Source organism: Idiotropiscis lumnitzeri, chromosome 12 (genome assembly GCF_059441095.1).
Source record: "Idiotropiscis lumnitzeri isolate Australia: NSW breed Sydney's pygmy pipehorse chromosome 12, RoL_Ilum_1.0, whole genome shotgun sequence".
Taxonomy (NCBI): Eukaryota; Metazoa; Chordata; class Actinopteri; order Syngnathiformes; family Syngnathidae; genus Idiotropiscis; species Idiotropiscis lumnitzeri.
Genome location: NC_142402.1, coordinates 10,968,164 through 10,992,175, shown reverse-complemented (window position 1 = coordinate 10,992,175; position 24,012 = coordinate 10,968,164). Strand labels below are relative to the sequence as shown.

The 24,012-nt window shown below is 41.0% G+C and overlaps 2 protein-coding genes and 1 long non-coding RNA gene across 4 annotated transcripts; 1 reads left to right on the top strand and 2 right to left on the bottom strand.

The window, feature by feature from the left end:
- The first annotated feature begins 3,809 nt into the window (after positions 1–3,809).
- On the top strand, positions 3,810–8,100 carry LOC148325893 (protein-lysine 6-oxidase-like). The gene is made up of 7 exons (XM_088310965.1): positions 3,810–4,606; positions 5,524–5,632; positions 5,726–5,863; positions 6,242–6,398; positions 6,491–6,586; positions 6,677–6,792; positions 6,867–8,100. The coding sequence occupies exons 1-7, from the start codon at positions 3,820–3,822 to the stop codon at positions 6,871–6,873; spliced, it is 1,410 nt and encodes a 469-aa protein (XP_088167091.1). The 5' UTR covers positions 3,810–3,819; the 3' UTR covers positions 6,874–8,100.
- On the bottom strand, positions 5,111–5,885 carry LOC148325894 (uncharacterized). Its single transcript, XR_015846137.1, has 4 exons — positions 5,740–5,885; positions 5,504–5,624; positions 5,323–5,391; positions 5,111–5,221 (listed from the first exon to the last, which is right to left on the bottom strand). It is a non-coding gene; the product is annotated as an uncharacterized LOC148325894 (long non-coding RNA).
- Positions 8,101–12,632: 4,532 nt separating the features above from the next.
- LOC148325892 (uncharacterized) lies at positions 12,633–21,751 on the bottom strand. 2 transcript variants are annotated; one of them, XM_088310243.1, is made up of 3 exons: positions 20,740–21,751; positions 19,231–19,867; positions 12,633–15,121 (listed from the first exon to the last, which is right to left on the bottom strand). In XM_088310243.1, the coding sequence occupies exons 1-2, from the start codon at positions 21,697–21,699 to the stop codon at positions 19,349–19,351; spliced, it is 1,479 nt and encodes a 492-aa protein (XP_088166369.1). In that variant the 5' UTR covers positions 21,700–21,751; the 3' UTR covers positions 12,633–15,121; positions 19,231–19,348. The 2 variants fall into 2 exon arrangements, with proteins under 2 accessions (XP_088166369.1, XP_088166370.1); XM_088310244.1 differs by having other exon boundaries at positions 12,633–15,118.
- Between the last annotated feature and the right edge of the window lie 2,261 nt (positions 21,752–24,012).

Here is a 24,012-nt window from a genome sequence, read left to right as displayed (position 1 = left end):
CAGCCGTCACCGTAGCAACCACCAAAAATACAGTCAGGCCCTCCATACATGGTGGACATGGGAGATGAACGTGTGTGATGTGTGCGAGGCATCATTGGCGTCACACTTTTTTTTACTTCTGTGAACATACATTTTAATTCAAATAGAAATAGCATAATATACACTCATATGATTTATATATTTGTTTAGAATGATAAGAAATGGCAAATATTATTTACTGTTGTTTTAATCAGTTTTCAAGAAGAGAATTAAGGGCATTTTGCAATTTATGAGAAGTGCATTTTTTTATAAATACTATATTGTATTTTTAATTTCCAAAAATATATATTTTTTATTTATTTATATTAGATTAAAACAATTTTAATTTTATGAGAAGAAAGTGTATTTTTCCCATGAAGTTGTATTTTTGGAGGAATAAGTCTTTATTTATTCAATCATTTATTTATTTCAGATTTTTAAAAATCAGAAGCTTATGAGAAATGCAACTTTTACATTTGTATGTCATTTTGACTAGAAAAATAGTATGACATTTTCTGGGGGAAAAAATTCATTTACGTAAAAAAAAAAGCCCGAGTGTTTTCTGGTCAGGTTTTTTTTTCGTATAAAAAGTTATAATCATACACTCATATTATATAAGAATCAAATTGTGAATCTAATCATTAACAATGAATTAAAACACACACACACACACACAATCAAATAACTAGCACACCACACTATATAATCCAAAAAGTTAATTTCTATTACAAATAATGCAACATACATTAATAATGGTACATTTCTGAAATAAAAATAATGATAAATGTGATCCCCTATCACCTAATGTACAGTCAGTTCCATAGCATTAATGTCCATAAATCATACGTGACAACCTATAATTACCCAATAACTGCACACATCCAATGCAATCCAATACAAGCGCGGAATTAAAAAGATGATAAAGTTGACTTTTCATTGCCAGGGTTAGAGTGCCAAAAGACACTATTATTGGCGTTTTCCATACAACTGAGATGGATTTCTATTGGCTAAGCAAGATTGTTGCACACATACACGCACACATACACGCACGCACGCACACGCACTTATGCTACCCTGCTATAATAAACCATCAAGTGTCCTTTGGAGTCACATTGATGCTTTTAAAGACACTCACAAGACGAAATGTCACGGCTGGTGCATAAATTTGGCAATCACGCATCTATCGATCTATCTATGATTGCGTGGAAAGAAGGTTTTCAGCATCTCACCTGCAGTGTGTGGCTCTTATCATTAAGTTGTGTATTCCATATATCATCATGATCATCAAGCAAGGCCATGGAGGACACCTACAGATTATAACATATTCAAAGCATCAAGTATTCAAATGTTTTATTTCCAAAGCAGAAATATAGGTTAGTTTGCCGCCATTTTTTTTGGGGTGGTAACATTTTGATGTGATTGCTTTACTTTCCACACACAATTAAGTCTCAATTCAGCGTCATATTATAATACTTACTGGCTATTATTTGTGCCTTTTACATGTCTTGCTCTGGGAGGTCTTGTGCCAAACCAGTGCCGAGGCTGCGGCGCTCTTATAAAGCGAGCGAGAATACCAGGGGAGGACGTGGAAGGCCAAGAATAGAATCACACGCAGATTGGCCCTATTTGGACGGGCCAAGAGTTGCGCGCGACATTGATGGCATTTGGCAGGAGGACGGCTTGTATGGAAACGGTGTGACAATGTCAGCTATGCTTCACGTCCTAACTTCCTATGGTGGTCTAGGTTCACATTCCGCAACCATTTTTTTTTTGGGGGGGGGGGGGGGGCATAGGAAATCATAGAGGACAAACGATCTGTTTTACAAAAAAAGTCATGTGTATACAAAGATAAAAACAGCACTCCATAAGATTGTTTTGTAAGAACAGACAGTAATGCTAAATGTAGGACGAATTAAAGTTATCACACTCCAATTGGATGGCTATTGAGAAGCGCTTTCTAGCGTGCCCCTCGGGGCCACCAGGGGGCAGTATAAGACAGGCAGATAAACATACTGTTCATTGAGACGTCTCAACTCTCTAAGATTCTAAGATCATCAGTACAGCACTAATACTTCTCGTTTCAAGAATAGGATAAAGAATATGTATTATTGTTGTATTGCACTGGAGAGGGGAGCTCTCTAATCTCGTTGCACTCTTGAGTACAATGACATAAAAAGGGATTTCTAATTCTAATTCTAATTCTAATATATGAGAGTGGGAACTTTGATGCTAGGTAGCGTCAAAGGCTAAGTTGGGTGGTTGTCTTAAATATACAAGGTGTAAACGCTCTGTTTTATAATTACATTGTAAACTTTAACTGGGGGTGAGATACACGTTTTGACGCCCATTTTTGTAGAATTGATGTGCTGCTTGTTGTAACGTGAGTTTAGTCACTGCCACCATAAAGCGTATCTTAAGTCTGCACGGAAAACAACGACAGCCCACATCTTGAAAAACGTATCTGAAGTCACTCATATCTCAAGGCACCGCTGTATTGCTCTACCTTTAAGAAACTGGCATACAAATGTATTTTCAAGAAAAAAACAAGGGAAAAGTTGCAATTTTCCAACAATAAAATTGTATTTTTTTTTAGAAAAGTAAAGTAAAAAAAAAAGCAAATGATTCTAATCTGTTTTTATTGACATTTTACTTTTTTACAAGTTCATTGTATTTGTGGGTTTTTACTATCACTGTCATTTTTATTTTTATAGGAAATGGTTAGATGTTTGTGAGAAAAGTGTTGAAAAAATTTTGGGGAAAATTGTATGTTTTTTATGATTCTGCATTCGTCAACGATAGAAGTGTACTATTGAGAAAACAAAAGTCTTACTTTTTGTGAAAATGTGACAAGTTCTCGGGGTTGTTGGAGCATGATTTTCAACGAACTGCTATCAACATTCCTACTTGTTTCCATTTCATGTTTTTATTTGTATTCCAAATAGTCTATGTGGATACATTAAATTATTATTCTTATTATTCTTGTTATTCGTAATATTCTTTTTAATCTTATTTTCTATGTGAACAGATCCTTCCCTGACAAGTGGTAGATCATTGGTTGAACATTTTAGCAACACTGCCCTCACGTGTTGCACGCAGGGTAGTACAAAATAAGCTACTAATAATTGTCACGGACTAACACACTTCTACACTGTTGAAACATTGTTGTGTGTCCAGAAAAAAATGTCCGGAAAAAAATATAAAATACATAAAATCAAAATTGGTCGTTTATATTTAAAACATTTATTCTTACTTTTAATTATGTTTTTTATTTTCTCAGAACTAAATCATGGAGTTTATTTTTTTATTATTTTAAGCTCAATTTCAAATAGTTTTGCTGCATCTTTTCTACATACTTTGTAAACTTTAATTTTTAAAACTCGTTAAAAAAGAAACTGTAAAAAATTATAGAACTCACCAAGAGAACTATAAATAAGAACGTTTGCTTGTTTTACATGCACATTTAATTTCTCTCAACATGCTTTAAATCTTAATGAAGAGTTATTTCATTTGGAAAAAAAACGTGAATGTTAATGTTCTTCAAAATTCGTTTTACAAAACGGCATTTGAAAATATTTTCTTATATAATTGATGCCTAGACAGCAAAACAGACATTCCATACTAGTTCTAGTGGTCCAAGACTGTGTGGTCTGTAAATATTGGGGACACCTACAAATACTCCCCAGCCCTAACACGCTAGTTAACTTAACAGCCATGCGTGAAAGTTTACTCAGCCAAAGTGTCTCGCGAGTGAAGAGTTAAGTAAAAGGTTTGACCGTAGGAGCAGTGAGCTGAATTGGAGAAATGACATGGGGGGGTGTAGAGACGGGTGCTTCAATGGGGGTCCAGCCCACTTTGAGACCTGACAGAAGTGGACCTGAGGGAACATATTTACGCGTGTGGAATCTCTTAATTGTTCACGAAGACGACGTTTTTTTTTCCTTTTTTTGGGGGGGGGGTTGTAGTTTGGTTGCCATGGCAATTGCGTCCCTTGCCTTCTTCTATCTTTCCCACGGACTATTCCAAGTCGTCGGTGGGCAAGAGCACCCCAAGCCGGCTCACGCTGGCCCCTGGCGTCACCGCATCGAGTGGGAAAACAATGGCCAGATCCACAGCCTCATGAGCACTGGCTCCGAGTTCGAATCTCCGGCGCACGTTTACGTCAGCAGCCGCGACCGAGCGACGGCGTCCGATGGCAGGGTGAGGATCCCACCCGGAGTGCATCAGATGCGCCGCGGCGCCTTTGTCGACCCCCGGGTTGTCTTCAGTAGAAATCCCCTCAGGTGGGCCGAGGGGACCAGTTTGACCGTGGATGGATCGGTTCCGCGCGGCCGTGAGGGAGAACCGTTACGCGCGCTCCCCGACACACGGCCTGCCTTCATATACTCGGAGGGAGAACCGGGCCCCCCAGCGCCGTACCACCCACTGGAGGAAAACGCTTCCGACGAGGCGGAGGGCATGTTTAACGACGACTCGCATCTGTCCCACGGCAATTCGGTTTTGTATAACTTGTACCCCTCCAGAGGACGAGCCGGGCCCCACGCGCGAAGACCTCCAAACGCGGGATACGGGACGAGATACTTCCAAAACGGTAGTTCGCATTTGAGTGACACATTTGGCAATGTGGCGTATGCATAACGGTATATTTTGACATACAATTGTAGATAAAAATAATATATATATATATATATATATATATATATATATATATATAAATGTAATAATAATTCAATACATTAATAATTTCTGAGTCGACTAGTTATATAGTTCATTAAAGAAGCTAAAGCTTATAAAATAAATAACAATAAAACAGCTCAAGTTAGAATTAAAAGTTAGGACTGCCAAACAAACAATAATACTGCTGATGCAACGGGCCTTTTTAGTTTTCTATAATTCCATCAAATATCTGTCTATGCCTTGATCCGCCTGTTTTCAAGTGTACTAAATAAAGCAAGTTTATTCACTTTGATTAATTGCTGCTCAAATGTCAAAATGAACACTTAGCACTCAAATAAATAACATTGCTGATAGATTTGATTGAACAGGTTTCAGGATTTTGTGCAATGGACATCATGTACAAATGTCTTGGGTGCCATTTTTCTATTTCCTGTAGCTATTATTCTCCTCCATCAGCCGTCACTTTATCGTAGTGGAAGGTTGTCTGTTCCAATGATCCGAGGAGCTAAATTGTCTGGGGCTTTATGCCCTGGCAGGTGCACCCATGGCAAACAAGTCAGAGGGAAGGAATTAGACATAGTACGTTTAAAAGACCGCTATGATGTACAAAAATATTGGACACCATTTTACCTTGCGCGGGTCCCCATCTGGAGTCAGGCCAGGAGGTGGGGCCGGAAGGCGAGCGCCTGGTAGCCAGGCCTGCATGCATGGGGCCTGACCTTTACTTTTACTGCTTGTCACACACGTATGGAACAATGAGGTGTGTGTATGTGTGTGTGTGGGGGGGGGGAGAAAAGAAACACATACTGACCTTGCACTGTGTTCTCCTAGGGCTTCCTGACCTGGTGCCCGACCCGTACGCCATCCAAGCGGGCGCTTATGTGCAGCGCATGCAGATGTTTGCGTTACGTTGTGCGGCGGAGGAGGACTGCCTAGCCAGGTAGACTCACACACACACGAACACATGAACATGTATACACACAAATGCACCCACACGCTAAGTCAGTGAGTGATGTGTAAATGTTCTTCCCAGGTCGGCCTATGTACCCTCGGTGCGAGACATCGACTTTCGGGTTCTGCTCCGTTTCCCACAAAAGGTGAAGAACCTAGGAACAGCCGACTTCCTCCCGGTAAAGCCCAGGCACCAGTGGGAATGGCACAACTGCCACCAGTAAGTCGCTGTCTTGGATTTAGGAATCATACTCACATCCATCCAACCATCCATCCTACCATCCATCCATCCATCCAATGATAGAAAAACATGAGAGAGATAGATTGATAGCAGGAGAGCAAGAGAGAGAGAGACAGAAAGAGCGATAAATAGAGAGTGAGAGAGGCAGTGTGACAACGAGAAAGAGAGAGACCGTGAGAGCGATCTCCCTCTCTCTCTATACATACATATATATATATATATATATATATATATAACACAAGCATTTTTATATAATATATATTTGATTATATTTGTGTCAGTATTTTTTCAAATTAAAAAAAAAATAATAATAATGCACAAATATCCACCATTGCCATGTTTTTGATTTTTCACTAGACACTATCACAGCATGGAGGCCTTCAGCAACTACGACCTCCTGGATGCTGCCACCGGCCACAAAGTGGCAGAGGGACACAAGGCCAGTTTTTGCCTGGAGGACACGGGCTGTGAAACGGGGTTCCGACGGCGCTACGCCTGCACGGCTCACACACAGGTGGAGTGGCCTCTTGATAATCTCGGGGACGTCCTGTGGAACATTAAGACGATTTTTAGTCTGCAGCTTTGTGATGAACATTTTGTTTCCAGGGTCTAAGCCCAGGCTGTCACGACCTCTATGCCGCCAACATCGACTGCCAGTGGATCGACATCACCGACGTCAAACCAGGAAGTTACATCTTGAAGGTAAAAAAAATATATTTTGATTAAACTAAAAATAGGACAATATTACTGAAATTAGATGCTCATGTAACCAGTTTTTAACAACGCTCTCAGGTCACTGTTAATCCCGACTTCCATGTACTGGAGTCAGACTTCACCAACAATGTCGTGAGATGCGACATCGCATACACGGGGGTTTATGTTCAGACACGCAACTGTCAAGTAACAAGGTGCTAGAAGGCAAATCATTCATGTCCAACATGAATCTTAATGCATGTTACTTATATTTTATTCTTATTTGCAGGGGATGAAGATTCTTTTGAAGTACAAGAGAAATTCCTCACATATGATTTTTTTTAATCTTATTTTTTGGGCCATTCCAGCTCAAGAGGTTCGATTTGACTTGTCCTGGTCCTAGATGATGATTTTTTTTTTTTACTTTATTACTTCAATAATGTTTTCTGTGGTGCTATGTATTATTTCTTTCTTTCAAATGATAATTATATAATGTTTTGTTCTTTTTTTTTGCGTGTATTTGATGTTCAGTCGAAGTAAATGGCACAAGTGACTGACATCAATTTGTCAATTAGTCCAGTGGTCCCCAACCACCGGCCCATGGCACAGTTACCGGTCCGTTGGCCACTTTGGTCCGCATAGATGAAAGAAAAAATAACTTGCAGTACTTCCGGTTTATTCATTATTCAAGGCTGAAAAATATCATAATGTAATAATGTTCCTAAGATACGACATCAGACATTAGATTAGTTGTCTCAATTTTATTATTACAACATGGCGACTGTGGACCGTAGCAGACGGCAACAACAGGGCAACAACTGTCACACAAGTCACACAAGAGTCACACGGAGCTCCTCTCTCCCTCTCTGTCCGCTCACTACCGTCTCGCGAGTCACGTGATGCATTCAGAAAACTTGGAATAACATCCATGGATATGACCTTATTGTTATAATATGACCAATTGTTTCTCTATAGTGTCTGACTTCTTATCTTTTTTCTTCAAACAATACATTATGACAACAAGCTTGAAATTATGTCTTAATTCTTGTATAATTCCACTTTAAAAATATACAACTTTCCATCTAAAAATATATAGTTTTTTTCTAATACATCTTCAATATGTGTCTTTAAAAATATATACCTTACTTCAAAAAGATACAAGCTTTTTCTTGAACAAAAACATTCCCTGCCCCCAAAGGAAAAAAAAACACAATTTTATTTATTTGTTATTATTTCAGGGTCGCTCTAATAGTCATCCAAAAATATGTGAGTCATTTAGTGTGTTTGGGACATAAATGGAGCGTTGTTGAACATACTGACCTCCATGTACTGTTTGTTGATTTGACATTTTGAATTGAACTTGTAGGCCATAATTTAAAAAAATAAGAGCCAACGAGGCGGAGGATCGTTCGGAGAGGATGTGCAATATGCCTTAGAATTTTGTAAAACTGTTAATAATGTTTGAAAATGTTTCTTTATATGATTGTATGTCAGGTTTGATACAATAAAAACTGTATTAAAGAGTGCGGCGTTTTTGTCTTCTGTTTTGGTTCGCAATTTATGGGCGCTGCCGTTTTGGTTAGCAACAGGGGGCAGAGGTGAAAGATGTAACACAAATACAACACAACATAAACACGGGGGGAGCCTGCAACACTGTAGAGCGGCCACATGTTACAAATCTACAAATACTTATAGTCGTTGAGTCCAAATGGACTAATCCCGGTGAACGACCGCATATGCGAACTGAGATATTAAGCTTTTCTTCTCAATTGAGACTATTTGACGAAGGAAAGTGATTTAGGACTTTCCAGGTATTTTTGCTTTGGTTTAGTGCTTGGCACTTGCAGATTGAGAGACACTTGGCAGGCAGACAGTGGCGGCATGTTTACTGACAGGCCTCTGTGAAAGCCGCATGAATGAAATCCTTCTCCGCTGCCCTTCCTCCATGGCACAGTTGAAAAAGAAAAAGGCCACCGGCAAAGACAACCTTCATTGAGACATGGTTCTAGTTGCCATTAACACAACAAACCCACGCCAGAGTGAGTCATCATGCAAAGGTTTTTGTTTCTTTTCTGCCGGTGTTTTGAGAGAAATTACATGCAAAACCTTGGGAGAGCAAACATGAAAGTTTCTAACAGTGTTTGCGCTGTTAAGGCACGGATGTTATTGTGGGTTATTTACAGCCCACCATGGCAGATACAGTAAATCCCAATTGAAATGGTTTACCTTCAACACTGCCAAGACGCTTCCTTGCCAGAGAAGATTGTCTGTGTTATTCAAAATGTCTGGAAAGTCCACCCAACTCCTGTCCAGTTCTGCTCAAATCAAAATGTTTGGACTACACTGGCAGATTGAAACATCTCCAGGCTGTCTACTTTGATGGATGTTGAGCAACAACACGCAAACGCCACTGTCTTATATTGTATATGGATGGACTGCCAATATGGCTTCCTCACCGTAGCGAAAGTGAAGCAACCGGCGGCCATCTTACTTTGCCACTTGAACACATTGATTTTCATCACAGCATTTTCTGTCTCTAAATGGCGATAATGTCACAGTGTAATCTACTGATATAAAAAAAGTTTGTTCTTTGAGAGGCTCTCATTACTCCATACACGGATCCTAACATAAAACACACACTCATAAGTTGCAAGTTACAGTGGCAACATAAGATGGCTGCCCTCGGACTTCAGCTGCACTGGACCAACTGTTGGTCCAGTTATGTATAAGTCTGTGGCAAACACTAACAAAGAGGATAGATTGGATTCTTCAGTTTAAATTAGCCCCCGTCCTGCCCTGAAATGATCATTAGCCTTAGTGTGGACTTTACAATATCCACATTAGCGTAAAAAGTCAGCAAAAATGTTTTTAAAATGATTTCGAATGATACATCAATGTTAGCATGCTAATCACGCTGAAAAGGGGATGGTTGAATTTTTGCCCATTTTCACAAATCAATTTGATGTACAGTTCAGCTGGCCAACATCTTTTAAGACCTGAGTGTCATTTTAAACATGTCATGCTATAGAGAAGACTCACCACTGTTTGTTCAGCTGCAGAGTTTCGCAACAACATCTGGATCCAGTCTATGATCGGGCCTCACGCGAACGCTGAGATGTGAAAACACTCAGGATGGCAAGGAAAAGTTGGGCCTCTGCCAATACAACACGGCACACACGTGGGCACAATCCACCATCTAGGTGTAGACCACACCTCAGCTGAATATACAATTTAAGAGGATGCGCTGTCAAACTCAGGCTGTACGAGTGGGTAAATTCTGCAATCTTGCAACATTGTCAAATTATTAAGATCATTATTTTGTGAACTATATAGATCAGGGGTCCTCAATCGTGTTCCTCGAGGTGTCGGTGTCCTGCCTGTTTTCCATCGCTCCCTGATGCCACACACCTGATTCAAATGATCAGATAATCTGCAAGGTCTGCAGAAGCTAGAAAACAATCCTGATGCATGCATGGGAGGCGGGGGACACCCTGAACTGGTTGCCAGCCAATTGCAGCGCACACATAGACGGACAACCAATCACACTCACAATCACACCTTGGGCCAATTTAGAGTGTTCAATTAACCTACCATGTTTTTTTTTTGGAATGTGGGAGGTAACCGGAGTACAAGGAGAAAGCTCACGAAGGCTCGGGAAAAACATGAAAACTCCACACAGGAATCCGGGAGACGGAATCGAACCCACGACTTCTGCAGTGTGAAGTCATCGAACTAACCAGTTATAAACCGTGCCGCCTCAATTAAAATATAGAAAACACAAAAGTAAAAAAAAAAAATTCACTGGAACGCAAACATTTCTTTATAATTAAATGGAAGTGTGTTTGTACCAGATTTAAACCCCAAAAAATGATGAAGCCCCTGAAAGATTAGACACAACATTTTTGAACAAGTCATTCACTCATTCATTTGCATGTAACAACAGGGAGTCTGCATCATACCACGCTTTAAAAAACACAATTTTAGGCTGCGTTTTTATACATAATTGTTCTCTTTGTTATCTCCACAAAGTACACCAGATTGACGCATTCAAAAACAAATTGTAAATTGTCAGAGATGTACCACCAAAAAAAAAAAGAATAGTACTCCACTATCATGCCGGCAACCTAGGGCGTTACAAGCGCAAATAGATGATTTGTTCTTTTTTTTTTTTTTTGTAAATTGGTTTACAATGGCATATTGAAAATTGGGCTTCATTGCTCACAATTCAAAAAGCTGTCACCGAGGTAGATCGTTTCCGAATGGTTTTTGCAAACATTCCTTAGGCCACCCTTCGATGTAGCGGTAGGGGGTCATATTTCTAAGCCAGGACCACGTAAGAACTGACGGGGACCTAGGAGAAACATCGTTGCACACCCGTTCAGACAGAGTAGAGAAATTCCTCTGCCTCTCTGTCATCCGCTTGAGATTAAGAGCAGCGTCGGTGCAGACGTCCTGGGAGGCTCAAACCCTTGACTGGTGATGAAATGTTTCTCTTTCGAGCTGGGTGGTACGGTGACTTGGGTGGTATTCACAGAGGGATGCCTCGGAGGATTTGCAGGGATTTTTTTTTTCATTGTTGAGTCGTTGCACTGCGTCTGGAAGGCTCCTCTTTGTGTACCTGCGAACCATCTGTCTGGTGTGCTCAGTATCTCGGAAAGGAAGACGGCCTGATTGAGAAGCGTGTATTTTGTGATCTTTAGTCTTTCATCCTTGAGAGTCTTTCAAAATAGCCTCCTCTGTTTGACAGAAGCAAGGAGACAACGGCGAATGTCGTTCTTGATTTGCTGTCTGAAATGTCTGAAAAATTCCAGGGTAACGCCGGTATTTACGAAATGCTAAAAATGCATTCCTCTTTCCAACATGATTGAAAAGCCTTGACGGCAACCATTGGTGCCACGCTCAGAATGCAGTGTGCCGTTGAAGGTTACATGTAGGCCAGATCGAAGACGCTCAAGGAAATAGTTTGAAATAATGATGGAAGCTACTGCAAAAAGATTAAGGAGCAAAAGGATATTAAGAGCAGTGTTGTTCCTAGAAAGCGGGTTATTTCTCAAGTTAAACCATCCATCCATTATCAAAGCCGCTTTTCCTCACAAGGGTCACGGGCGTGCTGGAGCCTATCCCAGCTGGCTTTGAGCGATAGGCGCGTTACATCCTTCATCGGTTGTTAGTCAATCGCAGGGCACATAAAGACAAACAACCACTCATGCTCAATTTAGAGTCTCCCCTTAACCTACTATGCATGTCTTTGGAATACGGGAGGAAACCGGAGAACCCGGAGAAAACCCACGTGGGCACGGGGAGAACATGCAAACTCCACACGGGAATTCTGGAGCGGGGAATCAAACTCTGCATCTCTGAACTGTGAGGTGGACGTGCTAACCAGTAGTGCACGAGTCGCTCAATCAAAAGCAAATTAAGAAAAAAAAAAGATCAGATCAGAACCAGCTGCTAGTCTATTTAACATTGCTGGCTACAGACTAATGACACTGGTATTCTGAGCCGACAACAGCCCAAAGTTAGAACTAAAATGTCAATATTTCAGTATCAATCTGTGCGTTATATTCATGTTTTTTATTTTTGCACAACTATCCATATAAGCGATTCTAAAAAAAATTGGAGGAGTCTGCCCTTTGGGGTGTGTCATAGCAAAAGGCTAATTGGGAACATGTTCTTCAAACACAGACCACATATATTACCATCTTACCCTGACAGACTTGCTATCAGTGAATCAAGCAGTTGGCTCCGAGATGATTGGACTTGTTGTCGAGCCAAGGCAGTGGTGAGCTGTGATAGCAGCAGGAGCTTGTGAGAGCAGCCGAGTGAAATTCTCAGACAAGATTTAAACAAACACACACGCACATGCTGGCCAAACAAGCTATGGTGGGCAAAATGAAGAAGAAGAAGGAGTAGTCTTGACAAAACGAGATCAAACAGTGCCACCTCCTGAGCGACAGTTTTCAACGATAGCCATTTCTCTTTCGGGGGGGTAATTCATTTCCCATAAATCTTGACAAGGACACTGAAATGCTCGAGTCACTTCTTTTTATTTCAAAGTTAAAATGTAGGACATTCAGAGCTGCATTATCTTCTCGACCAGATAATTGAGATGTCAAATTGATCTACTTGAGAAACACACACACAGAAGAAGATTTCACGCTTACTTTACATCTGGCACACAGTAAAAAAAAAAAATCCATTGCTTATAAAAATCGCTTGAACGATACACATCTACAGTACATTCATTCGAGCTGCCACCGACTGTTTGCTGTCAACTGCAATAAATTAATCATTTCATTAAAAGGATAACTGTTTTTTTCGGTATGCACATTTGACTTCACTTTTATCATTTTAAAGCAGTCATTCTCAAATTGTGGTACGCAAACTCCCTCTAGGGATACGTGAATGAATCACTGCCACTGCTGTTCAGCTGTATTTAACTTTTAAGTTCAATACATTTGCATTTAATTTTAAGATTTTTTAAACATTTACTTACACTTACTATGTGCAATTTATTTTAATTGAATCATTATTTAAGTACAATTTTTTTGAAGGGCAGTGTGAATTTTCAAAATGCACATGCGCTTTAATGTCGATCATTATGTTGGTACATGGAGAGCAGTGTTTCTTTTTTTAATTGTTTGAGAACCACTGATTTCAAGTGCTTGCATGCCATTTAACGGTTGCACAAAGAATCGGACATTGATTCCTTCAGCCTGTGAATTAGCTCAGTAAGTAGTTTAAGTGCTATGTTTCCAATTTTGAAAATTGGCTTTCAGTACTTAAGTGATTGACATCTGGATAGACACAAATGGAAGCATTCGTGGTCACAGACTACACAAACTACAGTATAATTGAAGCTGCAAGCATCAATTAACTGGACCTCAGCCCCCCCAACCCTTTTTTCATAGTAAATTCTTGAAATCAAAATTTGACGTATCATGCTTACTTTGGGGTGTACCGTTTACCTCAAGGTGGCTCAAATTGGCCGTGTCAAAGGGCAAATCTTGGAGTCACGATAACCTGAGCTGGAGGGGATTTTCTGCAGCCCCACAATCATTAAAATGCTCCCATCACTTCTCAGCATGCAGCATGTGCAAGCTAGCAAGGACAAGCTAACTTCTAAGAGGCCAGGATAATGATCATGGATCCTGATTGTCAATAGCCAATGAACGACAATAGAACCAATGTGCCTGTAATTCATTAATTCATTTTTCACTATATAGTATAGCAGTTCTCCAACATTTTGAGTTTAAGTAGTTATTTGTTCCACTAAATGCTCCACAAACTAAATTGACATTACTATCGTGTGTGCCCGTAAATAATATGCAATTTTTTTTTTCTCAACCTGAATATTCATGACACAACAGAAAAGAACGTAAAGGGGGAGTTTGAGCCCAAGGAACGTACTGTATCAGAGTCAGATTCCGTAACAGACGAGGTGTCAATCATTTGCGTGACAGATACAATACGTTCATCAACTGTTTTTGATTTTTAACTGATTGCAATTTCAAGAAAAATAAATTACAAAAAAAAAGTCATGCTGCTAACGTAGCAGCTGTGGCCAACGTCAACTCGTTTTTGGTGCTAATGTTAGCTTAATTTTGCTAGTGCTGAAATTTTGTCGAAGCTGGACATTGTTCTCTGAGACCATTTATCACAACTATGCACCTTCTGGACGTCTAAAAATAATCTAGATGCGTAATACCGCCTACTCGCCTTAGAGAGAACCAAAGTCACCGGTGGCCATCTTGCGTTGCTCCTCACTAACCACGCCTAACTCAGCTAGCTGTTGGAAAACTGCAATCTCCGCCTTTAATTGAGTTCAATTGACTTAAACTGATAGATTTATATTAGATTTATCTCCCGACTGGTTCCATTCACAACATGGCTGTGAACAGAGAGGACATGGTACACCTTCATGAGTTAGTAGCAAAGATGTACCCACAGTTGCCTGTTTGACTCTACATGCAAAAAGTGTGTGCGAGACAGCTAAAAATGCTTTTGTCAGATTAATGTTATACCTCACAATCATATAAAACCGTTTAATTGTCCCAAAACTGAGGTAGGAAATACTAATTGGTTTAGTTTGTTAGATTTGTGCGCCTTGCGTGAAAGTATGCACTTTCGATAAATTGATGTGATTATTTTGCAAACCCACAAGGTACAATTTGGGGAGCCCAGTTTGTGAACTCCTAATCTAAGAGTCAACTGAACTACTGCATCACTGGCGATCCAATGTGCCTGTTATTCATCCAAATTGTTTTTCTATTTTCTGGTTAAATTCCTGTAGTCTATCAGTCCATGGTTCCATGCTTTACTTTCTTCAATTACAAAACGTGCTGTGACATGTTTTTGCCACTAAATCTGGCCATGCACGTATCCTGCCGGGAAGCAGCACATCTCATCTTGGCGCTTGTTTGGTTGCAGTCTATCCATCAAATTCTTTGGCAGCTCTGTCACCGGAATCGTATAGCTTTCACAGGGAGAGTTTTCCACTCAGAACTATCCCTGCCCCATGGCCACGTTCCACAGCATCTCCTGCTGGAAAGACATCCAACCCCACAAGAGAAACAGAAATGATTAGCATTCAGTAGTCACCTTTGTGAGTTCATATCATTTCACCAAATCAGACTGTACATACAAACTGTACTTCTGCTCAAGGATCTTCTTGTTTAGTAACATTGGCAGAGTCCCAAAAAGCAGAGTGTTCATCTCTTCTTGTGCTGAAAAGCAGGCCTTTTTTTCCGTGTCCTTGTGAGTCATGTTCCTTTCATTGCTGTGATTTTTTTTTTTAATTAAATTTGCAAGTTGTTGTGTATGGTAGAGACTTTGCACATGCTAATGGGGCTATCAGACCTTCACACAGAAAGAAAAATAATGCGTTGAGTAGAACAGATGAAGTATAATGTATTGGTTGCATTAGAAAAAAAGACAAAATAGCAAGTGTTGCTTAGGTAACGACCAATCACGGTTCACCTGTTTTCTGAACCTGAGCCATAATTGGTCGTTACCTAAGCCCTGAGCAACTTTGATGTCATTTTCAGTCGACAGAAGGCGATAAAATGGACGCTCCCCGATATGGCTAAAGACTGGTGTGTTTTACATCTTAACTCATATCCCACAAACGTAATTTTAATCAGCATGCCATGTTTCGACTAGTGGGCCTACATAGAACATATTCCTGTAAAGAAATGTTTGTGTTTGACTTCCCCTTTAACCGTCAAAAAAAAAAATAAATAAATAAAAAAAAAAAATAAAAAAAACAAGACGCAACTAAAACTTACCATAACAGTATTTCACAGATAAAATTATTTTTTTTCATCCATCTTTCATTTGGCTGTTTTATCACAGATAATCCCAGATTTGTAATCCACTAAATATTCAACATTTTTTCATTTAAATCATTCGATGATGTTTTACCAATGTGAGGTTTACTATTTTTGTGTTTTGTACTGTCTTCTTTGTTCATTTGTTTTACTGCTATTGTCCTACTCACATTGCCAAGTAGTTCCCACCAACCGCATACAGCACACATCTAAAGAGTTTAGTTACTCATCACTGCATTTCTCGCTACGAACTACCTTATACGACCGTTCGAATGACGGCATTGTCAAAAATAGCGCGATTTGGATGATAGAATCAATTGTCGTGTTATCTCTTATTTTGAAAGAGTTGCAGTTCTTTTTCCTGTGATGCTCTTAGTCTTTAGTTTTCTTTTCTGGGCTAGGCATGTTCAGGTGTGCTGAGCTCTTCGCACAGCTGTTAATTATGACTTATCACTCTTCACTTCCAGTACTTCCGGTAAGATCTCCACTCACACTAGAACATCTTGTCGCTTCCAAGGAAAAGTTGATTTTACGTTCTGGCTAACCATTTTCCTGAGTATTTTCCACATTCCAAGTTGTTGATGTTTTTCCTCAGTTGTAATTTGATATCACTCCTCGACACTCCCTGTTGAATAATAATTAATAAGTAATGCCACAGAAAGTGTATCAATCTGCATCTGGAAATTTTAGACTATTTGTTCATCTTTCTGTCAGCATAGTATGGGGCCAGGCGATGTATCATTTTTGTGCTCCACTAAACAGGCACGGATTTCACAGATCAGCATTATTTCAGTCAGTCTAGATACCTTTGGTAACATTTGTGTTTGGTGGTGTGCTGTAAATATTTTCTAATGTACAATATGTGCCTTGACTCACAAGAGGTTGAGAATTTGAATCCGATTCCGAATAGGACTTAAGGTCGGTCAACATTGGCGGTTTGACTGTAATTGCATTCCTTAGTGAATAATAATGTATGTGTGGCTGAGTAATAGTGCACCCAATCTGTTGCGCCAGCCGTTTAACATTGAACCCACTCTGGGTGACTAAATCCTTGGGATTCAGAGCTTTGAAATGTCAACAGCATCACTTGAATCTGCAAGATGCTGCTTGCAAAGAGAGATGCAGAATGACTCTTAAATGGGAGCTTTTACAAAAACAGGGCTTTTTTTATTTGCTTTTATATAAATAGTTGGGTGTCTGGAGTACCTGCCCCGCTAGTGTGAAATTTCACATTACATCTAGTGTCCACCACCACAGCAAATTTCTCCACCATGATCTGGTTAAATTATAGTGAATATCCATCCATCCGTTTTCTATGCTGCTTACAGGTTGCAGTTTTTTTTTTTTTTTTTAAATGATAGGACAATTTATTGAAAATTAATTTACGGCCCCAAAGTCACAGCTTGCGGACTCTAATTTGAGAACCCCTGAACTACCCCTGAACTGTTTTTGCGCTGCGGGATGAAGCCAGAGCACGCAGTAAAAACCATTGCATAACACTGTATGTCTCCTTTAAAAACAAATTCGACTCTCATCAAAGTGGATAAACTTTCTGGAGCTAAACATGCTCATGTCCCCTCGTTGCGGTGGCGGAGGCGCAATGGGGTTTGCATGGACGCCGCAAATATACCGAGCACTCGCCTCACTCTGTATGGCAGGTGGCCAGGGGGTTTTATGATTTAAACCAGACTGTGCGTGCCCAAAACGAAAAATACACTGCAGTTGCACATAGTCCGCACAAGAGGGAAGGGGGGGGGGATCTTTGTGCCAAAAAAGTGCATCTGAGCTTCAGCCAGTTACCAGTTCAAGCATGACTAATGCACACTGCAAAAAAAAAAAAAAAAGGCTGCATTTCACGATTTTATCTGCCTTTGTGTGCTCCCTCAGATTGTAATGCTGAATGGACAAAAATCTAATTACCTACCGAGCTTGAAAATTTCAAGAAAGCAGACTGTAGCAAAATGTTTCACATCCTGCACTTAAGGAAAAGTAGAGATGCGTTTGTAAAAAAATGAAAAAATAGGATCAATTACTCACATATTTTCTGTATTCATGTTTTCATAACTTAAAACAGTTTTGTTCTTTCATGAACTTAAATAGTGCTCTCACTGTGACGAAAAAAAGCCGGTTAGTGCTGGCTCTGCTTTTTTGCTATCAGTAGGAGTTACCATAGCAATAAAGACAAGAAAACAAACATTCTACAACAAATAAGACAATGACAATGTACCTGTATGCATTTTTCAGATCAGACGGATAATTTTTTTCATCATTCTCGTGTCAATCAGGTCAACTGCAGTTGACTTTATATTTAGTTACGTTTTTTTTCAAGTCATGTTGTAAAAAGTAACCGGCCTATTTTGACCAAGTAAGGAGTAGCAAATGCTCACGGCAGCTACTTTAAAAATCTTTAAGCACAGTCAAGAAATATGTTTATTTTGTTACTTTCTACCACTGCTTTGTGATTTTGTTTTCAACAAAACAGCTTTTTACACAGTGGACTGGGAAGTCATGTGACATCAACAAATGCAGACACGCTGCCCTCCCCGCCGCCCACACACAGAAACTACACACAGGCACGCACACCCCCACACACACACAGGCATACACATCAAAAACAAATCAAAACCCCTTTTTAGTTACAGGCAAGAAAGCCACAATTCAGTTCCCGACTGTGGCTGAGCTGCCTGTAAACATGGCTGACGTCACTGGCAACATCAACACTGTTGAGTAGTGGTGAAGGAAGCACTGATCTGCAGTTCCAAACTAATTTCTTCGTGTTCATTTTTTCGCCGCACCATATGTGGCTGTTTTTGGTTTGTTTTTTTGTTGCAGTCATTTTTATTTACTTTATGTGCTGCCACGTCAATCTAACCAGTCAGGGACTTTAGAATCAGTAATCCTGGCCACTGTAACTTCAACTATATTAGCAAATTTCTTTCAATCCAGTTAGATTTCAAATTTATTTCACAGGCTAGCTTATCGACAATAAAGTCAGGAGCTTTCTGAGTTGTGATTCAAAGCAAAACCTAGAAGCTGTCTGTAGTGTTTGGCACACATTAATACATTTAAATATCAGCTTCTTGTGGTAGCCATATTTGAATACATTTTGTCATGTTATTTGATCCATATTGATTCTGAAATGCTCTAGACAATGAACATAGCACAGTTTTGTGCTGTTATATTTATTTTTGTATAATATTGATGGGTATTCAAACTGTCACATGCTAGTGGTGTTATTAAGAGGTGTTTTAAGTCACTGACGGCCCAGGTACTGAGCCAACACTCCTGTAAAGAGTAAAAGAGGCCCTGTTCATGTGAACTTACCATGAGTTGTTCCCCTGCTTGGATCTGCGTTGACCTCCACTCACTGCCGGAGAGTATCATGTTTCAAGGCGCCATGGCACTGGGGGCAGACCACCGCTGCCACCACCTCTCCCCTTCTTCACACCATGCTGTTGTTCTGGCGGCCTCTCCAGACGTATGTGGGGGTCCTTGCCGCTTTGCTAGATGGATGTGTGTCTTTGCCGCAATGCCCGTTCTGCGGGTACAACGGAGGCTTTTGAGTCCTTGAGTGCATCGTTGTGCTGTTACTAATGACAACTTGAGGATTGAGGTTCTTTGGACGGGACTCTGAGTTGTCCGTTTTATGGTCTGACGGGAGAGGTGGATTTCCATTTGTGTGTTTGAGGTATTTCGTGTTACCGGGTGGGGTAAAGCAGCGGGTTTTGACCACAGATGCCATGTGAACAGGGGATGGAGCGTTTGTTCTGAGGATGATGCACTCTTCATCGGAACGCCTCGACCGCCCAACCTCTGCGTGCTTGCGACTGGGCGGAGGCGACACTGCAAGTTCCCTTCGATGAGTAGAGGTGTGAATTTTGCTTCTCGACCCACAAGCGATGTTGCGCGGATCTTCGCCCAGGTCCACACTGGCCGTGAGATGGTCAATCTGCTCAATGACCTGATGGAAAGAAATTGATCCTCTCATAGAAACGTGTATAGATGCTTTAAATGTCACAGAAACTTGGGTAATTTGTCTTAGACACTTCTTAGACATTTGACCTCTTTTTGGGTAAGATCCTTTTCTGTTCTAGCATGCTGACAGTCCATCATTGGCTGCTAACCTCACAAATGGTCTTGCTTAGTGGACAAAAATTCCCTGCAACCACATAATCTTCTTACAAGAAGACTGTGGCCACGCAGATTCCACAATGTTTAGCAGGGAAAGCACAATTTCTACTTAGACTTGTTAATTTTTCATTATTAAGTGTAACCCTCTGAGATTTTCTCTTGTTTTCAAGCCGGTTCGACATATGGCACCGTACAGAATAGTCACAAATAAAAAAGACTATAGACAAAATGCAACAACAAAATGAACAAATCAATAAGACAAAACAAGGTTATGCAAAGCAATATAAAGTATTAATGTTCATGTTGCTGTCGTTGCATCACTTGCCAATAGACAGAATTATGGAGTAAGATTACCGTACACTGGAATTTATAAAGGTGTTGCGGAGGTGTTATATCTGGCAAGTACAGTTATTTCTAAGGTAAGACGACAGAGAATTTTAAAATCAACGATATAATGAAAGAGATATTTAGTTTCAGTCTCGAGACGGGCTTGCAGGGAACATGGCAGCATGAAAATTGCTCTAAATTGCTGTGTCACACCGACACGGTCACATGATCATGCAGAAACACTCTGGCATTGTGCTGCACAATGGGTGATCTCATCACCACCTGAGCTGGTATTTCTGCACTTAAATGGCATATTACGTTGAGAAATATCAATTGAAAAGTTGGCACAGCAGCATCACAACAAAAGAGTCGTACCTCTTTCATCTCCACGTGAATCTGCTTCAAACCCCCCAAGACGTCCTCCAGATCTGTCACCACTTGTCGGATCTGATCCCTCACTGTATCCTGCCCCTTCACTTGATTTGCCAAAAATGAACCTTGGCACTGGTGCTGGTTGGCAACTGGCTCTTCCCGACGGATGCAAACTTCCTTTGGTTTGTCCCGATTTAAGTGTTCTTGAGGGACTTCAGTGGGGAAGAAACCTTTGTGAGGGTGTTCATTGCAGTTCTCCCCTGAACCACAATATTCCTGATGGGTATCTTGTCTCTTTGAGGGTCGAGGCTTTGGAGTGCAGTGCCCATTAGCCATGGGAAAGGGATGATCCAAATGGCCATTTTCCCGGATGCAAGTAGAAGCATCCCCTCCTTTGTCCATAAATACATTATAGTGCACAGTCCTGCCATATCCATGCGCTTGACCGTTGACCCGTAGATGAGGGAGTGGATGTGGTATTCGAACGTGAAAGGGGTGTGCCCTGGTGTGGTTGTATGTGGTCACACAGTCACACTTCTTCCTAAGAGACTGGCAGTGTCTCGCACCAAGCTCAGACGAGCGGCTCCACTGGGCAGGGTTCAACTCCCACGGGGGACTGAGTTGGGCCAAGTCATCCGACTGGCTGAAAGGAAACACAGGCTGTCTCTGAGGGCTGCAATGACCACCTCTGGATGCCCTTCCCCCTGCATCCTTAACCCGAGGAGGCTGGGTGAGTCTGTGGTCATCCAGATGTGGGTGGTCTGGCTGTCGGCCGGAGGCTGCTTGGTACTCCGGTCCGCCGTAGCGGGCACAGTGCTGGCAAGGGCACGGGCCAGCGATGCCGTTGGGCTGGAGAAAACGTCTGTGTCCTGTTGCTTGCCCGCCTTCTGTGTACATGTCCAAAGAGGCTCGCATGGAAAACGGGTTCAAAAAACCTCTGTTGGCTCTGTGAAGTCCCGTCATGCACTTATTCTGTTTTCCTCATCTAGTGCCTCCGATAAAACTTCTCCTTAGCTTTTTCCCTCCCACCACCTCTTCTCCCTCCACCCAAGATGTCTCCCTCCCCTTCCTTCCTGTCTGTTGTTTCCCCCACTTCTCTTCTCCAGCTCTTTTCTTCCCCTTTCTCTTTTCTTTCTCCCAACTTTTTCCTTCTTCCCTTCTCCTCAATGGGGCCCCTCTCCTCCTCCTCCTCCCTCCTTCCCTCCCTCTCTTTTCTTTCTTTTTACCTCACACGCTTCCTTGCTCTGTCTCATTTGCTGCCTCAGGAATCTTTCTCTGTCTTTCTCTCTCACCCTCACTTTCTTTCTGTCTCTCTCGCTCTCATTCTCTCACCCTCTGTATTTTGGCTTCTTTCCCTCCCCTCCGCTCTCCTCCTCCTCCTCCTCCTCCCTTTCTCTTACTCCGTCTTCATTCGCTCACAGAGTCGGTTGTACCTGGATTTTTGAAGCCCCTCTTCCGCCTGCGTGTAAAATCAAAAAGTTCTGCGGAAACGGACTCCATATGGCCTTGGGCCCTGTGGAGAAAGAGAGCCAGGTCCGGAGCCCAGCTCATTAATGCAACTGAAGTCCTGTAATGCACAGCGCAATTAAAACGCTGCCTGAGATTCCTCTGCCAGAGACGGAGCACGAGAGGAGGGGATTGTAGGAAAGGAGGTGGGAGGAGAGAAGCAAAAAGAGGGTAGGTGGGGTTTCCAACAACGCCGGCATGGAAGTGGGCAGCACTCTGACTGAAGAAGATTGAGACCGGCTGGAATATTTCGCACCATGCACTCACGCACTACCTACAACAGATTTGTCCTTTGCCCATATACGCCAAAGTCACTGTTTGTCCCTTTATGGTTTTATGGTTTTATGTGTGGGCAAAGAGATCGTTAATCCAAGTTTTTTATTCAGTGTATAGAGAAGAAATGTACTTTTTTTTTATTATTATTATTTTTGGTTCCCTGACAATGTTCAGGGTTACTTTACTGACTGAATTGTGCTTACGCTGACAACTTAGAACTTGCATTTGGACAGCAGACTTGCTCACACGGTACTTCATTCATAAAACTCTCTCTGTCCACTCCGTATAATTTATCATGGATTGAGAGGGCGACGTCTCAACGTAACAGCGTGACATTGTGTTATGCTCGAACTATTGTGTGGCCACATTGAGATTGAACACACGCAGGCCAAAGATAGTGTTCCCTTACATAATGATAATGACAATGAAAAATGCTTCAAAAAGCAATAATCGTATAAGAATTAAAAAAGAAATGTTAAGTGCCTGAGCAAAGACTGTCGTAACATAATTTCTGAAATCACTCAAATTCACATTTGAATTCAAGCATTTTCACAAATTTCAACTCGAACAACTGTTTAAAGGGGGAAAGTGTCTTTACAATAAAAAATGTTGTATGTAACCCCACTAGTCAAAATATTGAACTGGTCAATCTGTTTTCTGAAGCTCAGCCGTAATTGGTTGATACCTGATCCCTGAGCAACTGCGATTTCAGTCGATAGCAAATGGCAAAATGGCCGCCCCCTGAGATGGATAAAAATGGGTGATTTTGCTGCTTCACTCATGCTCCACAAACACAATATTAATCAGAATGCCGTGTTTATACACTAGTTGACCTGCATAAAACTTATTATAGTAAAGAAAATGTGGGGGTTGACGTCCCCTTTAAAGAATTATTAACCAATTTAATCTTCTAAAACCTAAATGAGGAAACACTACATTTCAAGCACCTGTGAGTACCCTGTTTATGGTTGATTATAATTTGTTGAAAAACTAAATAAAAAAAAAAAGTACAAGAATTTTAACCAGACAACATCAATTTTGTGAAGTTTGAGCACTTTCTAAACCTTCAAAGCACTCAACATGAAAGCATTTTGACTCTACTGAGTTTTGAAATAGTTAAGAGTTCATTCCGCTCACATTAAATCAACTTTAATCAACAAAAAGTGGAAAACTTTGAAGCACGGGAGGACTAAGAACTTAAAATGCACCTTCGTCGACGCCCTCATGTCCCCGCCAAGTGTAGCCAGTGTCTATTTTCAAAGAAAATAACAGGAACTCACGAAACAATGGGTTCTGCGGAGGAGAGTTGTACAGAGAGTAAGCGCAGAGGAGGATGAAGGGGGTTCATTTGTCCCAGCAGGAGGATGAGCAGTCTGCTCCCATCTGCTGGTTGTTTTCGTAGCGGAAGCACAGCTGGTGGGAATTTTACCTCTACTTAGACTGAAATTGTCTTTTTTTTTTTTTAATGTTTATCTAAAGTTACACTAATAAGTG

Coding starts and splice junctions, on each gene's coding strand:
- LOC148325893 (XM_088310965.1), top strand. CDS start 3,820: ATGACATGGGGGGGTGTAGAGACGGGTGCTTCAATGGGGGTCCAGCCC. Junction 6,399..6,490: donor CCTGCACGGCTCACACACAG/GTGGAGTGGCCT, acceptor TTTTGTTTCCAG/GGTCTAAGCCCAGGCTGTCA. Junction 6,587..6,676: donor CAGGAAGTTACATCTTGAAG/GTAAAAAAAATA, acceptor CAACGCTCTCAG/GTCACTGTTAATCCCGACTT.
- LOC148325892 (XM_088310243.1), bottom strand. CDS start 21,699: ATGACGGGACTTCACAGAGCCAACAGAGGTTTTTTGAACCCGTTTTCC. Junction 19,868..20,739: donor TTCACGTGGAGATGAAAGAG/GTACGACTCTTT, acceptor TCTTTCCATCAG/GTCATTGAGCAGATTGACCA.